This window comes from Bubalus kerabau, chromosome 5 (assembly GCF_029407905.1).
Source record: "Bubalus kerabau isolate K-KA32 ecotype Philippines breed swamp buffalo chromosome 5, PCC_UOA_SB_1v2, whole genome shotgun sequence".
Classification (NCBI taxonomy): Eukaryota; Metazoa; Chordata; class Mammalia; order Artiodactyla; family Bovidae; genus Bubalus; species Bubalus kerabau.
The window spans coordinates 124,545,945-124,560,776 of NC_073628.1; the positions used below are offsets into that span (position 1 = coordinate 124,545,945).

General features: G+C 45.9%; 1 protein-coding gene across 1 annotated transcript in view; it reads right to left on the reverse strand.

Moving 5' to 3' along the window:
* Window positions 1-14,832, reverse strand: part of PROX1 (prospero homeobox 1) — a 55,332-nt gene that overhangs the window by 18,828 nt on the left and 21,672 nt on the right. Inside the window, exon 4 of the mRNA XM_055582988.1 lies at window positions 12,950-13,144. Coding sequence (XP_055438963.1) covers window positions 12,950-13,144 — 195 coding nt within the window. The remainder of the gene's footprint in view (window positions 1-12,949; window positions 13,145-14,832) is intronic.

The following is a 14,832-nucleotide window of genomic DNA, read 5'->3' on the forward strand; positions in this document are numbered from 1 at the left end:
GTGTGAGGATTTGATACTCTCAACCACAAACTTGGGCTTCCCTGGTGGCTCAGCTGGTAAAGAATCTGCCTGCAATGTGGGAGACCCGGGTTCGATCCCTGGGTTGGGAAGATCCCCTGGAGAAGGGAAAGGCTCCCCACTCCAGTATTCCATGGACTGCATAGTCCATGGGGCCACAAAGAGTTGAATACGACTGAGCAACTTTCACTTCACTCACAACCACAAATTCAGACATACAGAATTCCAGTGGAAAAGACTTTTATGATCAATTTACGATCATCTGGGACACGCTTAAAGGAAAGGGTGATGTTGCTTTTGCAAAAACTACCAACCAAGCCTCAGAGTGAAGGTAGTCATGCCATCTAAAATAATCAACTCTGTCCTGAAAGAGGGAAGATGTTGTATATACTACAAAAATTAACACATATTACACAGGCTGGCTGTTTGGGTTGAATTGTGGCCTTGCTGGAATGTGTGTGGGGACAGGTATACAGGCTCTCTGTTCATTTGTTCAGGGCCGTATCATCTCCTAAAAACCCACAGGCAGGAGGGCTTCACGGATGACTGTCCTCACTGTTTGGCTGCCCCAGCCAACACAACAAAGTGAGCAGCACATATAATGACAATAAATTGTCTATGAATTTGAAAAATTCATCGCTCTAATCCCAGCAAGGGAGTTGCCATGTCTCCAAGGACACTGTTGAAAGACCTGCAAAGAGGTCCTTGGGAGAACACTAAACTGGGCACCCTGGAGAGTTTTACTGAGATAATGAAGCTGCAGCAGGGCCCCAGGGGTGGAAGTGGCTCCACGTGGTCACCATCTGTATTCCCAGGGGCTCCATAGTCACTGCTTAAAGCTTTGCATCATGCACAGGACTTGTGTAGAGAAAACAGAATGTCTTCTATTCTAGAACTGCAGAATTTCAGAGCTAGAACAAAGCTCTGTCTTTAATCTTATCACTTTACAGGTGAACAAAGTGGAGCCCAATGAGGCAGGTGCTGCCAGGGGCAGACCCCCAATCCGGGGTCCCTTGCACCTTAGCCTCTCATCTCATTAGTGCCCTTCTCATCTGGAACCCATGACTCCAGATCCCCAGAGCTCCTGCAGGCTGCTGTCACCTTTATGGCCAACCTTGGGGCAGAAGGAATCCCTTTCTCTTTTCAAAACCAGTTTTGCACTGACTCTCTGTCCCAATTCTAAGGACAATTCCCTGTTTGCTCTTCTGTTTTGTTTGTTTTCCTGTTTAGGGTCGGTAGGAAACGATGCAGTAGCTGGGTTACTGATCGCGGCGGCAAGGTAACTTTTCTTTGGCTTGCTAATGAATGAAAGCAAGTGCTTATACAGCACTTACTTTCTGCTAATATATTCGTGGACATTCATTTAATTCTCACACCAACTCTGTGAGGTAGGCACTATCATTTCCCCTGTTTTATAGATGAGGACACAGGCACAGAGACCGTAAGACACTTGCCAAGGTTTCACTGCTAAAAAGAGTCAGTGCTGCGGTTTGATCCCAGGGACTGGTTCCAGACTCTAGGCTCTTACGTTCCACTATTATGAGTCCAGGACCTCTGACATTGAGGGCTTCCCTGGTGGCTCAGATGGTTAAGGACCCACTTACAATGCAGGACACCCAGGTCCAATCCCTGGGTTGGGAAGATCCCCCAGAGGAGGGTATGGCAGCCCGCTCCAGCATTCTTGCCTGGGAAATCCCATAGACAGAGAAGGCTGGTGGACTACAGTCCATGGGGTCCCAAAGAGACATGACTGAACAACTAACACTTACACTTTCAAAGACATTGAAAAGACTTCCCCAAAGGAATTCCTTTTTAAGATCTCAAGGTGATGCTTTTATAAATAAAAGTACACCTTCTTGTAAGGGAACATTTTGTTTCCTGCTTGAGCATAATATAGAGACCAGAGCTTTCTTGCCTTAGTGGTCATTTTTAGACACTCAGGCTCAAGGCTAAGGCTGTGTCTTCATGATGTCAAACACTCCAGTACTTTACCTATCAAAACACTGAAAACATCAGCACAGCAAGATGGATCTGTGCATTTTCTATGTGCTGGATACGTTCCGTAGACACAGTCAGACTTGCTGGAATACTCAACAACAGTGTCATAAAAAGGTCTCACGGGGTCATTTTAACCAGAAAATGCTACCGAGATGCTACTCAAGAAATCCAACTTCTGAGGATGAACTTTTGGGACAATCAAAAAAGTCCCATTGGAGGTGAGGGATAAAGCCATGATGTGGCTGCCCCCTTCAACTTTCCCTTATTGTCCTGGAATTGTAACTGTACCTCCGAAACATGGTCCTGCCGGAAGAGCATTATAGGAATGATGGAGGCAGCCCACATACTGTATGAGATTAGACTTTTAAAAAGGATTAGTGCTCCTTAATCTGGAGAGATGAAGATTAAGAGGGAGTAATGATCAAAGTCTATAAAATCAGAAAGGAAATGGAGAATATGGCCCCAGTCCTGTTCGTAAATCCCAGGATATTCTAACCAGGGCTACCCCTTTGGAGTTCCAGGGAAATCACTTTAACAGCCATAAAAAGAAGATACAATTTTCACAGCAGGTAATACATTTAGAGAATTATTATCTTGAGGAGTGGTGTACTCTGAGAATGAAGTTAGATTTTATAAAAGGTTTAAATAAACCCAAGGGTGATAAAACCATAATGATCTAATAATGGGAGGTTAAGAATGTTCTGGGGACATCCTGAATCTTTTGAAAATGATGCAATCAATGACAGGTACTCGCCTCTCCTGACATGCTCCCTGCCCAGGGCTGGTGGCCTAATGATCTGCCCACCTCTCTCTTCCCTTTGTGACCTAGCTTTGTTCCTAATATTCAGACCAGGGCTCAGTGACTAGAAAAGCTTGGAAACCTACTAGAAATGGCAACTCATTCCTCGAAGGGGGTTTTCTTCGATTCTTACCAGGGTCTTTGTCCTAGGATTCTGAATAAATTTATGAACTTATTTTTTCCTTTTGGTATACCTTAAAATTAAAATCTAAATTTTACTCAAACATAGAGACATTGGAAACGTCTTATGTTGCAGTGGTGCAGGGATAAAATTGGTTAAACTCTCTGCTGAAGAGACTCCTCATAATATGCTAACACAGATCAATTAATTCACATTTAAGAGGAAATTAAACATCCCGATTATGTAGTACCCATCACAGCCCAAGATATTAAGCTCTAAAATTTACTGCAGTTAATGTAGAAATCAGCACACCTTAACAAAAGCTGTGGCTCCATCCAATGCATAGAGGAAAACTTGAGAGAAATGTTTTAGTTCCTTTCCAAAACAGCCATGCATTCGTCACTTTCAATATCTAATAATAGGTCGTTGTTGGGGGCTGGGAGGGTATGACAGCAGATAGAGGCAGGGGGAGGGGATTTGGGGAGTGGGTAGAGAGGAGATCAAGATTCCATGCAGAGAAAAGGAACCTTTCGGATGACTCGGCAAGGCATGAAGAATATTTTCTGTACTCACAGTTTAGACTGCTTACTGAAAAACTGGTAAAATGTGGCAATGCACAGAAGGGAATAAAAGAGCCAAGGAGAGGGAAGGGGTGGGGAGAGGTGGGGCTAGAGGAGAAAGGTATCCATCTCGAAGCCATATCTAATAATGCTTCATTCTAACCCTAAGGAACACCATAAGCTGGGAGCAATCCCTGGGTATCTTTTCAAAGGGCAAGTTTGAAAACGTCAGTCCTCACCCTGGGGGCGCTATTCGGAGTCACATGGATTCATTTGGGGAAGGGCAGACCAGGAAGGTGGGAAGGGGTGGGGTCAGGTTCAAGGGTGCAGAGTCACCGTGTTTCGCGTGGTACACTTTTGAAGGCTCTGGGCAAGCATGCCGGGACATCTGGAGTTCAGAAGTCGAGGAAAAGGGGGGAAGAACCAGGAAGATGAATACTCGATCATCAGCGACACAAAAGAACGGAGCAAAAAGAAGCCTGGATTTGGGCACTGGCGTCTGGCAAGGAGGCCGCCAGCAGGGCTAATGAAGCATTTGTGGCGCAGGACGATTGCCAACGCAACAAAGAAGATGTGCTTGGGCTCTGCAGATGTGCCAGGGCCCCCAGAGCAAAATAATGACATAATCACCATGAGTGTCACAGACCAGACTGTACACAAGGTGACAGGGGAGGGGGGGCTGTAATACACACACGAGGAGGACCCGCCGGGGCCCACTGCGGCTGCGCCCTGAGGCCCGGGATGCGGGCACGACTGCGTGCCCACCTCTCTCCAGCGGAGTCTCACTTCCTAAAGTGAGGCTTGTCCCCATCACCCATCACCGGTGGCTTTTTTTTTTTTCTTCCAGTCCTAGCTACTCCTGATGAAGCCACAGAAATCAGAAAAGCTTAGGGGAGGTTTGGACTGGCTGGAAAAGGCTTGGAAAAAGAGAGAAATGGAAGAAACAGAAGGGAGAGAGTTTTGAGTCAGACTCCCTCTGATGCTGCTAAGCTCTCTGCTCTAACTTCCATGACCCTAGCCACCAAGCCTGAGGGATAAACATGAGCATGGGGTGTTGTCAAGGTTTCCTGCTGCAAAGAAAATTCAAGACATATTTTGGGGAGCCTGGGAGTGAGGACCACACAGTAGCAATAAAGAGTCCAGCTCAAAGAGCCCCACAACGACATGAAGGCAGGAGGGGGCTGCCCCTGCCCGTTTTAAACAAGGTCGCCCAGCCGGCCTCGTCACCTGGCCTGGCTCCTGCTCCACAAGGTGGGTGTGTTAGTACAGCTGTCTGGCTTTTAAGTGACTTTTGTCAGTTTGAAAGTGAAAGTCTGTTTGAGGAGCTGAAAGAACAATAGCCCAGAGGCCGGAAGAAGGGCTGGCAACACAAAGGACCTAGACTACGCTACTGTCCCTTTTCATGGCTTCTACTGAAAGATTCATAAGAATAACTTTAATTTTTTATGAACCCCCCTCCCCCGTTTTTGGTATGACTATATTAGTTGTGTCAACTTCCTGATCCAGGGTTCTCTCTAAAAAGCAAAGGGTCTGTTGTGAAAGCGTCTTCAAACAGCGGTGGGGACAGAATTGCTTCTGGGCATCCTGCAGGTCCCTTTCTCCAGAAGACACAGCTCTGAGGGACACAGAGATGCTCTTTCAATACGGGTCCCTTCCACCTCGAGGTCCCCACGAACACTCCTGCCCCGTGATCTTAAACCTCTCTAATGTGCTGGTTCAACTGCTCCTAGGAAGAAGGATTCTATTTGTTTTCTTGGCTTCCCTCTGTTTCACAGGAACAGTAGTATAATAATCACTCATGGCTCTCTTTTCCCTTTACTTTTCAAATAGCTGTCTCCACGGCGTGTCTTTATTTGGCGTCTCAGCTGAAAGGGCAGGGGTGGGTGGGTGGGGGGAGGGGCGATGCGGAACAGCTTTTATTTGTTTTATGTCATGTTACCAAATAATTGGCTGGAGGCAATCGCTGAAGGTGAAACAATATTTTAAAACTGGGATAATCTACTTTCAAGAACCAAAGTCCGACGCTTCATCAAAAAGTGTGTTTGCCCAAACACTTATTCTGGCAAATGTACACCGAAGCAGTTAAGAGAAGTGAGTGAATGGTCATTCCATCTTCTGCCCTATGGCTGAAAAAGAACCAAACAATTACAGTGCAGTCAAATCCTGGGGGCAGGGTTAGGGTGGAGTGAGGAAAATTTGATTGAAAATGTTATCTGCTACGTGAAAAGGGATCACCAACTTCTGAACAAGCTTGGGGTTCACTAAATGAGTCTGTTTAACCTCGGCGAAACAAACAGGCTGCTTTTCAAAAGGCGGTTAGAACCTCTACAGACATTTAATCCAGGATGGGCGGAACACAGTGATACTAACCCCCTGAAAGCTCCAACCACCACCAGCGGCACTCAGCGGAGAACCGGCTCCCTTTCTCCTATTGATAACCCTTTGTGGGGTGCAGAGAAAGAGGCGAGGCAAGGAGAACTGAATGTCAGACAATGGCCATCATGCCACACAGTCTCTGAACTTTCCTCATCTCTGAAGGACAATTAATTATGAAGGCCTTAGGGGTAGGTCGAAGCAAGGGAAAAGCCCACTGCCATCCCAGCACCGCGGCTGTCCCCTCTGTGTTTGCTAAATGGCTTTGCCTGTTGGGGTACAGCCACCAATAGATAGATCACTGGGTAGGGTGGGGGCGTGGGGGGAGGTGGGGGAGGAAAGCAAAAGATTTTTTTGTGTGTGCGCCTGCCCTTGTATAATTCTATTCTCACTGTGAACTCATCCATACACAAAACACAAGGACAATTTTTTTTTTTTTTAAAGAGAGAAAAGCCACAGGGTAGGTTGCAGCAGAAACGGCCTCTCAGTGGTGTGTTAAAAAGGATGGTCTTTTTCACCAAATCATTTCACAGAGGCAAAACAGACAAACACAAAGAGTTGAGACTTTTTCTCCGACATTAAATGGAGTAACTGATAAGGTCAGACATATGATACCTAAAGACATGAATCTGTGAACTCTTGAAGTCAAAGGGCCTCTCTGTGCCGAGGAACAATCTTTCAAAGGAAATAGATCATAGAACTCCACTGAATCTGCTTTAAACTTTATGAAGCAGGAGGAGAAAAAGCTCTAAGTAGGGAAGCTTGACAGAAGAGCCTTGAACTATTTTCTGAAGGAAAGATGAGACCCTCCCTAGGCTGCCACAAAACATCTTTTTTTTTTTCTAAAGGCTCCTCTGAACTTCGATATGTGCCAAGACACTGCCATTGAAAGCCGTATAATTATGTGCTATAGCCACTGTAGAAAATGCTTTGTTCCCCCCAACAAAGGACAATAAGCAAAGTAAAGCGACATTACACTGTATCTTTTTCTTTAAGAATGTTGAGAAAGGTCATGGAATGCTATAACTAATAAAGCTGTTGAGTAAGGAGGTTTGAACGTTGATCTTACTGTGCTTGAATGTAACCCGATGACAAAAAAGACACAGGGCGCTAAAAATGCAACGACATGACCAAATAGATGATAAACCGATGTGCCCGCTTCATTATACTGATCAACACCTTGAATCCCAAAAGGATGGAGGTGCAGAAATGAAGCTTGGGGTCCACACGTCGCCCTGCACCCTCCCCCGCCCCGCCGCCCCCCACCCCCACCCAGTCTGGTGTCCTTTACTGCTCCCTCCTTCAAATTTCAGGCAATCATCCCGTACAAGGAGCGTGTTCCCAGACAGCCATGTGCGAACAGATATTTAGAGAACATTCATTTAGTCTCTTAAAAGATCAATTTGGCTTGTCAGTGGGGGCACTGGCAGGGAAAGAAACGGTAAAGGTTTCTTTTCCCTCCTCGCCACCCACCAAGAGCGCGTTGTGCGATCATTTAAATGGCGCCTCAGCTTCGAGGCCAAAAGACTGCAAGAGGAGTAAAAGGGTTTCCCTCCTGTGCCAGTTTTCCAAATGATCACTCATATTTAAGTATCTATTTGGAGCAGAGGGAAGCGCTTCCTAAATCCACCTGTCCCCATTTTTCTTTAAAGAGATGACAGGGCGAATGAAAGACTTCCAAATATATTAAATCTTCTTAAACACGCACGGTGTGGCAGGCGGGAGTGGGTTGGGAGTGGGGGTGGGCCTGGTGGAGAGAGTAGATGCAGTGTGTGTGTGTAAGCGTCAAGTGTTTGGGGGGGCGGTGTGTTTTGGGGGCGGGGAAGGATGTGAGGAGTCCTGCCTTTCCATTTTCTTCCTAAGGAGAGAAGACACAGAGAGAGGCCTGCAGAAGGACCCTTCCTCCTTGTCATGTGACACCTAGAAAAAAAAAGTCAAACCGCACACTGCAGGATGGAGCGTCCGCTGCGTGAGTTATGCGTATCTTAGGAAATGACATTGACAAGCCTGCTAATCAATGGATCAAGGTCTCTTTGCTATTTGCTCCTAAGCCTTCCATCCAAAGCCCTGGGTCTTAATCGAGGGCAAGGGTAGTTAGTCCCTCTTCCTCGAAGCTTGCACCCAGCCCGCAGTTAACTGGCTACTCACTGACAGCCCAGGGGGACGCCTGGCTGATCACAGCGGGGAAGGGCTAGCTTCCAGGACTGGAGAAGGAGAAGGCCGCTCAGGGCGGCCTGGAAACTGACAGTGAGCCTTGCCTTCGTTCCGGCCACAGTTGTGAGGGAACCAGAAAAGCAATCCAATCGGATGTGCGCACCCCTATGGTCAGAAGGCTCCGCCTGGATGAAGGTGCCCACCACATTCTCTTCCCAACCTACACCCAGGCCATGCCAGACCCCCCATCTCTGGGTTGATCAGCCTTTCTCGGAGGCCAGCCTGCCACAGTCAATCCAGAGTGGATGTCTTCTGGGTCTCCTTAAGCAGTGCGTTTAACCTCCATGACTTACATGGATCGGTTGCCTTAGTTGAGTTCTTTGCAGAAACGTGTAAACGCACCTTGGAAGCTGACAGGGAGTACCACCTCCATTCCCCGCCAGAGTTGTGAGGGAAACAGAAGTAATAAAACTGCACTCCTATGCTTCTAAAGTCAGGAGCGTCAGTGTGATTTAAAAACTGGGAAGGAATCCCAAATCTCCTTTCCCTCCCCATAAAAACCAATTTTGGAAGCTCTTCAAAGTGAAGTGAGAATGAAGCATGGAAATACATACCATAACACCTGGAAAGACAAATTTATTGTTGCCAGTCTCATTTAACGTGAGACGCGGGAGTGCAAAGCGGCCTGTCACGGACATGCCTCTCCGCGCACCTTTGCAGACTGGCGTTGGGAGGGAGGTGCCCGACTCCTGTCCTGTAGCCAACTTTCTTCCCTTGAGCACAAGCTAAAAGCGTGGTTCACCCTTCCCTGCCCCCTACAGGGTCTTCTTCCACCTCCCCTGGGTCTTCTCAAGCTCTCACCACCCCAAGTCTGAAGGCCGTGCCAAGAATCTTGGCAATTGTGTAAACTGATACAAAAGGCAGAACAGCCTCTCCTGTCACTTAGGAGGTCCTGACTCACACAGGCCAGGAAATGCAAGGATCCCAAAGAGGAGGGAGATGCAAGCCACTCCTTCTGCACTAGTGATAAACCTTCCCCATCTGCTTAATTTTCCCATAGGCCAGGGGTCAGCAGCCTCTCCAGCCTTGAGAGCCATCAGCGGCGGGGGCTGGAGGGGGTGGGGCTTCGCAGTGACAGAGGCACCACCAGCAAGCTTATGACAGAGGCAGAGATGGAGCAGGAAGCTGAAAAAAGACAAGCGTAGGAGGACAGCAAGAAGGAAGGAGAAAGTGGTAGTGAGAGACAGAAGCATCAGCCTTACCCCTGCTCTCTTTCCCTGGCTCCTCTATTCCCACTTACTTAGAGCGACTTTAAAAATAGTATAAAGCTGTAGGCAAGCTGAAGTTTTCCTTGTGTTAATATCCATATCATTATTAGTACTCACATTAAATAAGTTAATATTGGTAGAACACTTAGAAGAGTGTCCATGATAAACAGGGGGCTTCCCCGGAGGCTCAGTGGTAAAGAATCCGGTGCAATGAAGGAGACCCAGGAGGCGAGGGTTCGATCCCTGGGCTGGGAAGGTGCCCTGGAGGAAGGCATGGCAACCCACTCCAGTATTCTTGCCTGGAGAATCCCATGGACAGAGGAGCCTGGCGGGCTACAGTCCACAGGGTCACACACAGTTGGACGCGACTGAAGCGAGTTAGCACGCGCACACGCACAATAAACAGAATAAACAGTCAATACATGCTAGCTATTTCATCATTGCTACAAGCCACTGATTAACTGATTGAGAAATTTAAAACTGCAATCAAGAAAGATGTTTCACTACTTGGCCAGCTAATACTCAGTTGGTTTAATATATTCCTTTGAATCGACTGGCTCTTCATGTAGACGTAACTTCGGTCTCTCTACCAGGCCCCATCTCTGTTTAAAAATGTAAGGAGAAACCAGGTGTGCCATTCTCTGCTTCACCATCTTCTTCACTTGCTCATTTCAGACTACAGATGTATCTGACTTGATTTTCGGGGGAGACACTTAGATGGGAAAGTCAAGCAGTGAGGACAATAGCCGCTGAGGTATCGGCTTGAGGTGCTGGGTCCACCTCTGCTCACAGCCTCCGCCCACACTGGGAAAGGGACAACAATAAGACAGTGGCTTTTTAAGCATCTCACTTAAGCGCTGACCTCCACGCACCAAGGCACAGAACAGAAGGATTATCTCATCTGAAGCTTTTCTGAATCCGTGCCCCAAACTTCCTAAACTAAAAACTAAAGAGAGGCTGAATTAAAAACCATTTTGTGAACATAAGTGGTGGTGAGGCTGTGTATGTGCGTACATATGCGTGAGTGAAGGGGGCAGCGCAGAAGCCACCTCCTGCCTCGTGTTTAGCGCATTTCCGGAAGGAGTCTAGTTTTTTACCAAAGGAGGAATAAGGCCCAGAATAGTCCAATAACTTGTCTGAAGTCACATGAGAAGTGACAAAACTGTTCCCTGGGCCCCATACTCTTTGCGCTGAAGCAGTCTTAAAATAGACACTGCAGATAAAGGAGAGGTGGCCTGGCTGGAAGTGGATATGATTCACAAAGAGAGGAATATCAGATGTTAATCATATTAAAGGAGGATTTAGATGATGCTAAATGGAGCAGCTTGCTGGGTACCTCTTGATGTCAGCCATCCTCTGTTTGTGCTGTTTTGGCCCTTACGCTGAGGAGGGGATTAAAACCAACCAGGTAAGGTTTAAACGACCCTAAAAAATCCTAATGGGTACTGTCAGGATTTGTTCTCTCAAGTTTGTTACTCAGCAAAAATGCACAAACCATCCCATGAATCTCAGGCAATTCTTTTATAAAGCTTGATGCATGCCGCCAAATGAGTATTTATCATAATAAACTGTAATTAGTTCACCAGCATACCATTGAATTCTCTTAGCTCAAAGTTGACAGCAATAGACTTATCAGAAAGGGGGTGCAGAGCAGTGAAGCTTTTAATAAGATTTCTGTAAAACATTTAGCCATTGTCATCATGTAGGGGACACGGGTTCAATCCCTGGTCAGGGAACTAAGATCCCACATGCCATGCAGAGTGGCAAAAAAAAAAAAAAAAAAAATTGCTTAGCCATCATCATATGCCTCAGCTTTAGGAGAAACCTGCTAGGGTGTTCTGTATATATAGTAAAGCAGTGCTCTGTTATGAGACTTTAAAATAGTGAGGCAGTAAATACAAAAGGGCTTCCCTGGTGGCTCAGATAATAAAGAATCTGCCTGCAACACAAGAGACCTGAGTTTGATCCCTGAATTGGGAAGATCCTCTGGAGGAGGGCAAGGCAATCCACTCCAGTATTCTTGCCTGGAGAATCCCATGGACAGAGGAGCCTGGTGGGCTAAAGTCCATGGGGTCGCAAAGAGTCTGGAGAATCCCCATGGAAAGAGGAGCCTGGTGGGCTACAGTCCATGCGGTCACAAAGAATCAGACACAACTGAGCAACTAAGCATAGCATAAGTACAAGAAGGATCCTCAATGCTAATATGTTCAGCCAAGGAAAAACTATGCTTATAACCCATTTGACAAGAAAAATACACTGGTCTTGGATATCAAAGAGAAACGGGTGGCTTACAATATAAATACTCTAACTTTCAAGGAAAAACCATGACTTTCCCACTGCTAAGCTTCCACAGTCAGTTCTTTCTAAGCTGCCCAAACAGATCAACTAAAATCACTGGGATTCAGGCCTCTTCAGAGGAATGGATGTGAGGCTGGGCAACGAGGGTCAGTTCGTTATTGACAAGGCCAGACCAAGGTGCCCCTCTCTCCTTCAGCGTTGAGAACTTGGTAGGCACTGGGGGTTACCTATCTGTGTAAGGAAAGAAGAATACTAACATAAGGTCCCCACACAAGCAGATGTGGGAGAAAACTTCTCCTCCTCAATGACGCTAGAAAAGGCCCAACTTGGTAAAGTCACAGCCTGTCCACTCTTCATCATCAGAGGTTCAGCCTGCAGAACCCTTGCCACATTCCCACCTCCACCCATTGTTGCCCCAGCCAGTAAGGCTCAGCAAAATGCCTTTGTGGGTACTGGGAGATTCGCTAGTGTTGTCTCATGGAGAGTCATCACGTTACAATGAAAAATGCTTGCTGAGGCATCACATCAGCCAGTAAAGAAATGCCTTACTCATAGCCACACATCTCTTATTTTTGCAAAGATACTGCTTTCTGGGAATCGTCACTACTGTTTCATAGGTACCTAGAATATGCAGGATGTAGACATACAGAAGTGTGTATAAGACCTTATGAACAGAGAGCAGTATGCTTCTGAAGCTACACGTATGCAAAATGAACACGTAAGGGTGTCCTCCCAAAAGGACAACAGCAGAAACAGACAAGCAAAGATGTTGACAGAGCTCTTATAACAGGTACTTAAATTCTTATAACATGTATAAATTCTCACACCATTTCTTCCAGAAAGGAAATGAATGCTGACGAAAGTTAGAAACCATGGACTCACTCCCCAATCAATCCTTCTGGATTTCTTAAGAAGCAATTTTGGAAGCTACCACTGAACAGAGAGCATCATATGTCAGCTATATACACGTGCCAGAACCTAAATGCGCAAAATGCCTCCTGGGGTAGAGACCTCTTTTCTGGAAAGGGAATCACTCTGTGTGTGTTCCTTGCTGCCATTTTCTTTGGATTTTCCACTTCCCTCTTATGTGGGCACACGTGTCTCCCATGCCAGCAGCAGAGGTTGGGGACGGGAAAGGAAGAGGAAGTGGATGAGCTCCAAGGACTCTGATGGGACCCATGGGGGAGCTCTTCATTGACACTCCACCTCTTGCCCTACTGGTGGACACTTGCGTGAGATACCAAGGCAAAAAAAAAAAAAAAAAAAATAAAGGACTGATTTGGGACATTTCTAAAGAAAATAAATTTTTTTTTTTTAAAAAAAAAGGGGGAATGACCAAAAAATAAAGATGAGTTCCTACCTCAAAGTCGTTTGCCTTATTGTAGTGCATGTTCAGAGCTCTGTACAGTTCACAGTCTCTGGTTATAGACAGCTCTTCAGTACTGGTGACCCCATCGTTGATGGCTTGACGCGCATACTTCTCCATCTGAATGTAGTAAAACTCACGGAAATTGCTAAACCACTTGATGAGCTGAGAGGTGATGCACCTGTTGAACTGTTAAATTTAAATGTTGAAAAGGATAAGAACATTGCCATTTTTTCCCTTCATTCTTTAAGCATTTGAAACATTTTTAAAGTCCCCCTCCCCTCCTTACTTGGAAAGGTTCTCTTTTAAATTCTGCCCAAATAGTGGCAAGACAGGCAAGAGCAATGATATTCTCATGGGATATAATAAAATCGACCAACAATGAAAACTGCATCTCCGCTCTCCGACACCTCAAATGGAAACCCCATGTTCTAAATCTGATTTTCCTTAAGCCGAATATCTTATTTGCAACATTGTTCTTCATCTTGCAGTAGAACCAATTGCATTTGTATACTTCTTATGGAAATTTGTTCAAGCCAGAGAGTCCTGGGAAGTCCTTCTATTAAGTACCAGAGATGGTGAGTCACATGACTTCACCACTAGCGTGATTTGGGGCGGAGAGGAGAGGGGGTAGGGTTAAAAGAGAATTTGCGTTACCACACGACAATCTCAGAGCTAAAAGTGGCTTTCACACAAAAAGGGAGGAATCTGGCACCCACTTAGTTTTCGGTCATGGGTGATCTCCGTGGTCATCGGCTGTGGTTCCACTTAATGTCTGCGCGTAGGACTCACAGTCGGCGCTGTCTGGGCAGACCTCCGTACCTGTTCACACACTTCCTACACACAGCCAGCACTGGAGAGGACCCATGCCCCCTTCCCACTGGAGTCTATGCAGTTTGTGGAGGGTGGTTGAGACACAGTCAACAGATGGCACAGACAGAATCTTTATTATGTTTTTTAAATGCCAAGTCACTACAACACGATTAGATTTGAAAACTTTGTTTTCCAAGGTTTCCTGATGACCTTTCACATGAGATGTCTTCCTGCACTCACTGCAAAGGATACCATTCTTATTGATAGTCCTCTGTGCATGTAAAGGACAGATGCATCTCAACTTGCCAAGTCAAAACCAATAAATCCATAGCTTTATATCAGGCAGGCTGACAGACAACCCCCTGCCTTTTGTCATCACAGGCATTCCCTTCTCTGGGCCCCCAGAAAAAGATGTACATTCATCAAAAATCAACAAAGACCACTTATCAAACACTGGCCATGAGAACATCCAGACTCCAACAAGATGACAGCTAAAGTGTGTATCGGGGCTGTAATTACTACACAGAAAGTTGTTTCTATACTAGCAAAGATAATAAATGAATGAAAATTTATGGCAGAGAATGGAAGTCACAAGGAAACAGAAGCAGGGAGACTGGTGTTTCTCCCAAAAGGCCAACTTGCATCATAATTGCCATGGAGTTGCAAGGGCCCTTACAGATAATTGACCAGAAAATGATTAAGTCATCAGCAAATCGCTTCTGCTTGCAAGAGTTCAAACATGTACTTAACCTATCCAAGAATTATATTTTCACTGTGTGTGCCTGCTCTGTCTCTATTCAGCCTTGCGGGGAACCCGATTAAAAAGACAACTGAAGGACCCCCGTTATCTGATCTTCTGGTTGCCGATTTCAATAGAACTTAAACCCATTACGATTTGCTGAACTTGGAGTTCTTTCCATTTTATCTCAGCAGTAAAATACACTGTCCAAATTTCCAGACACTGAGATAAGGACTACAGGCCCCCGTGACAGCTTACTGTTCCTTTTTAATTCTTTTAGAATAAGAAACAAAACATTACAAAATGATAGCAGGCTGTGCACTGG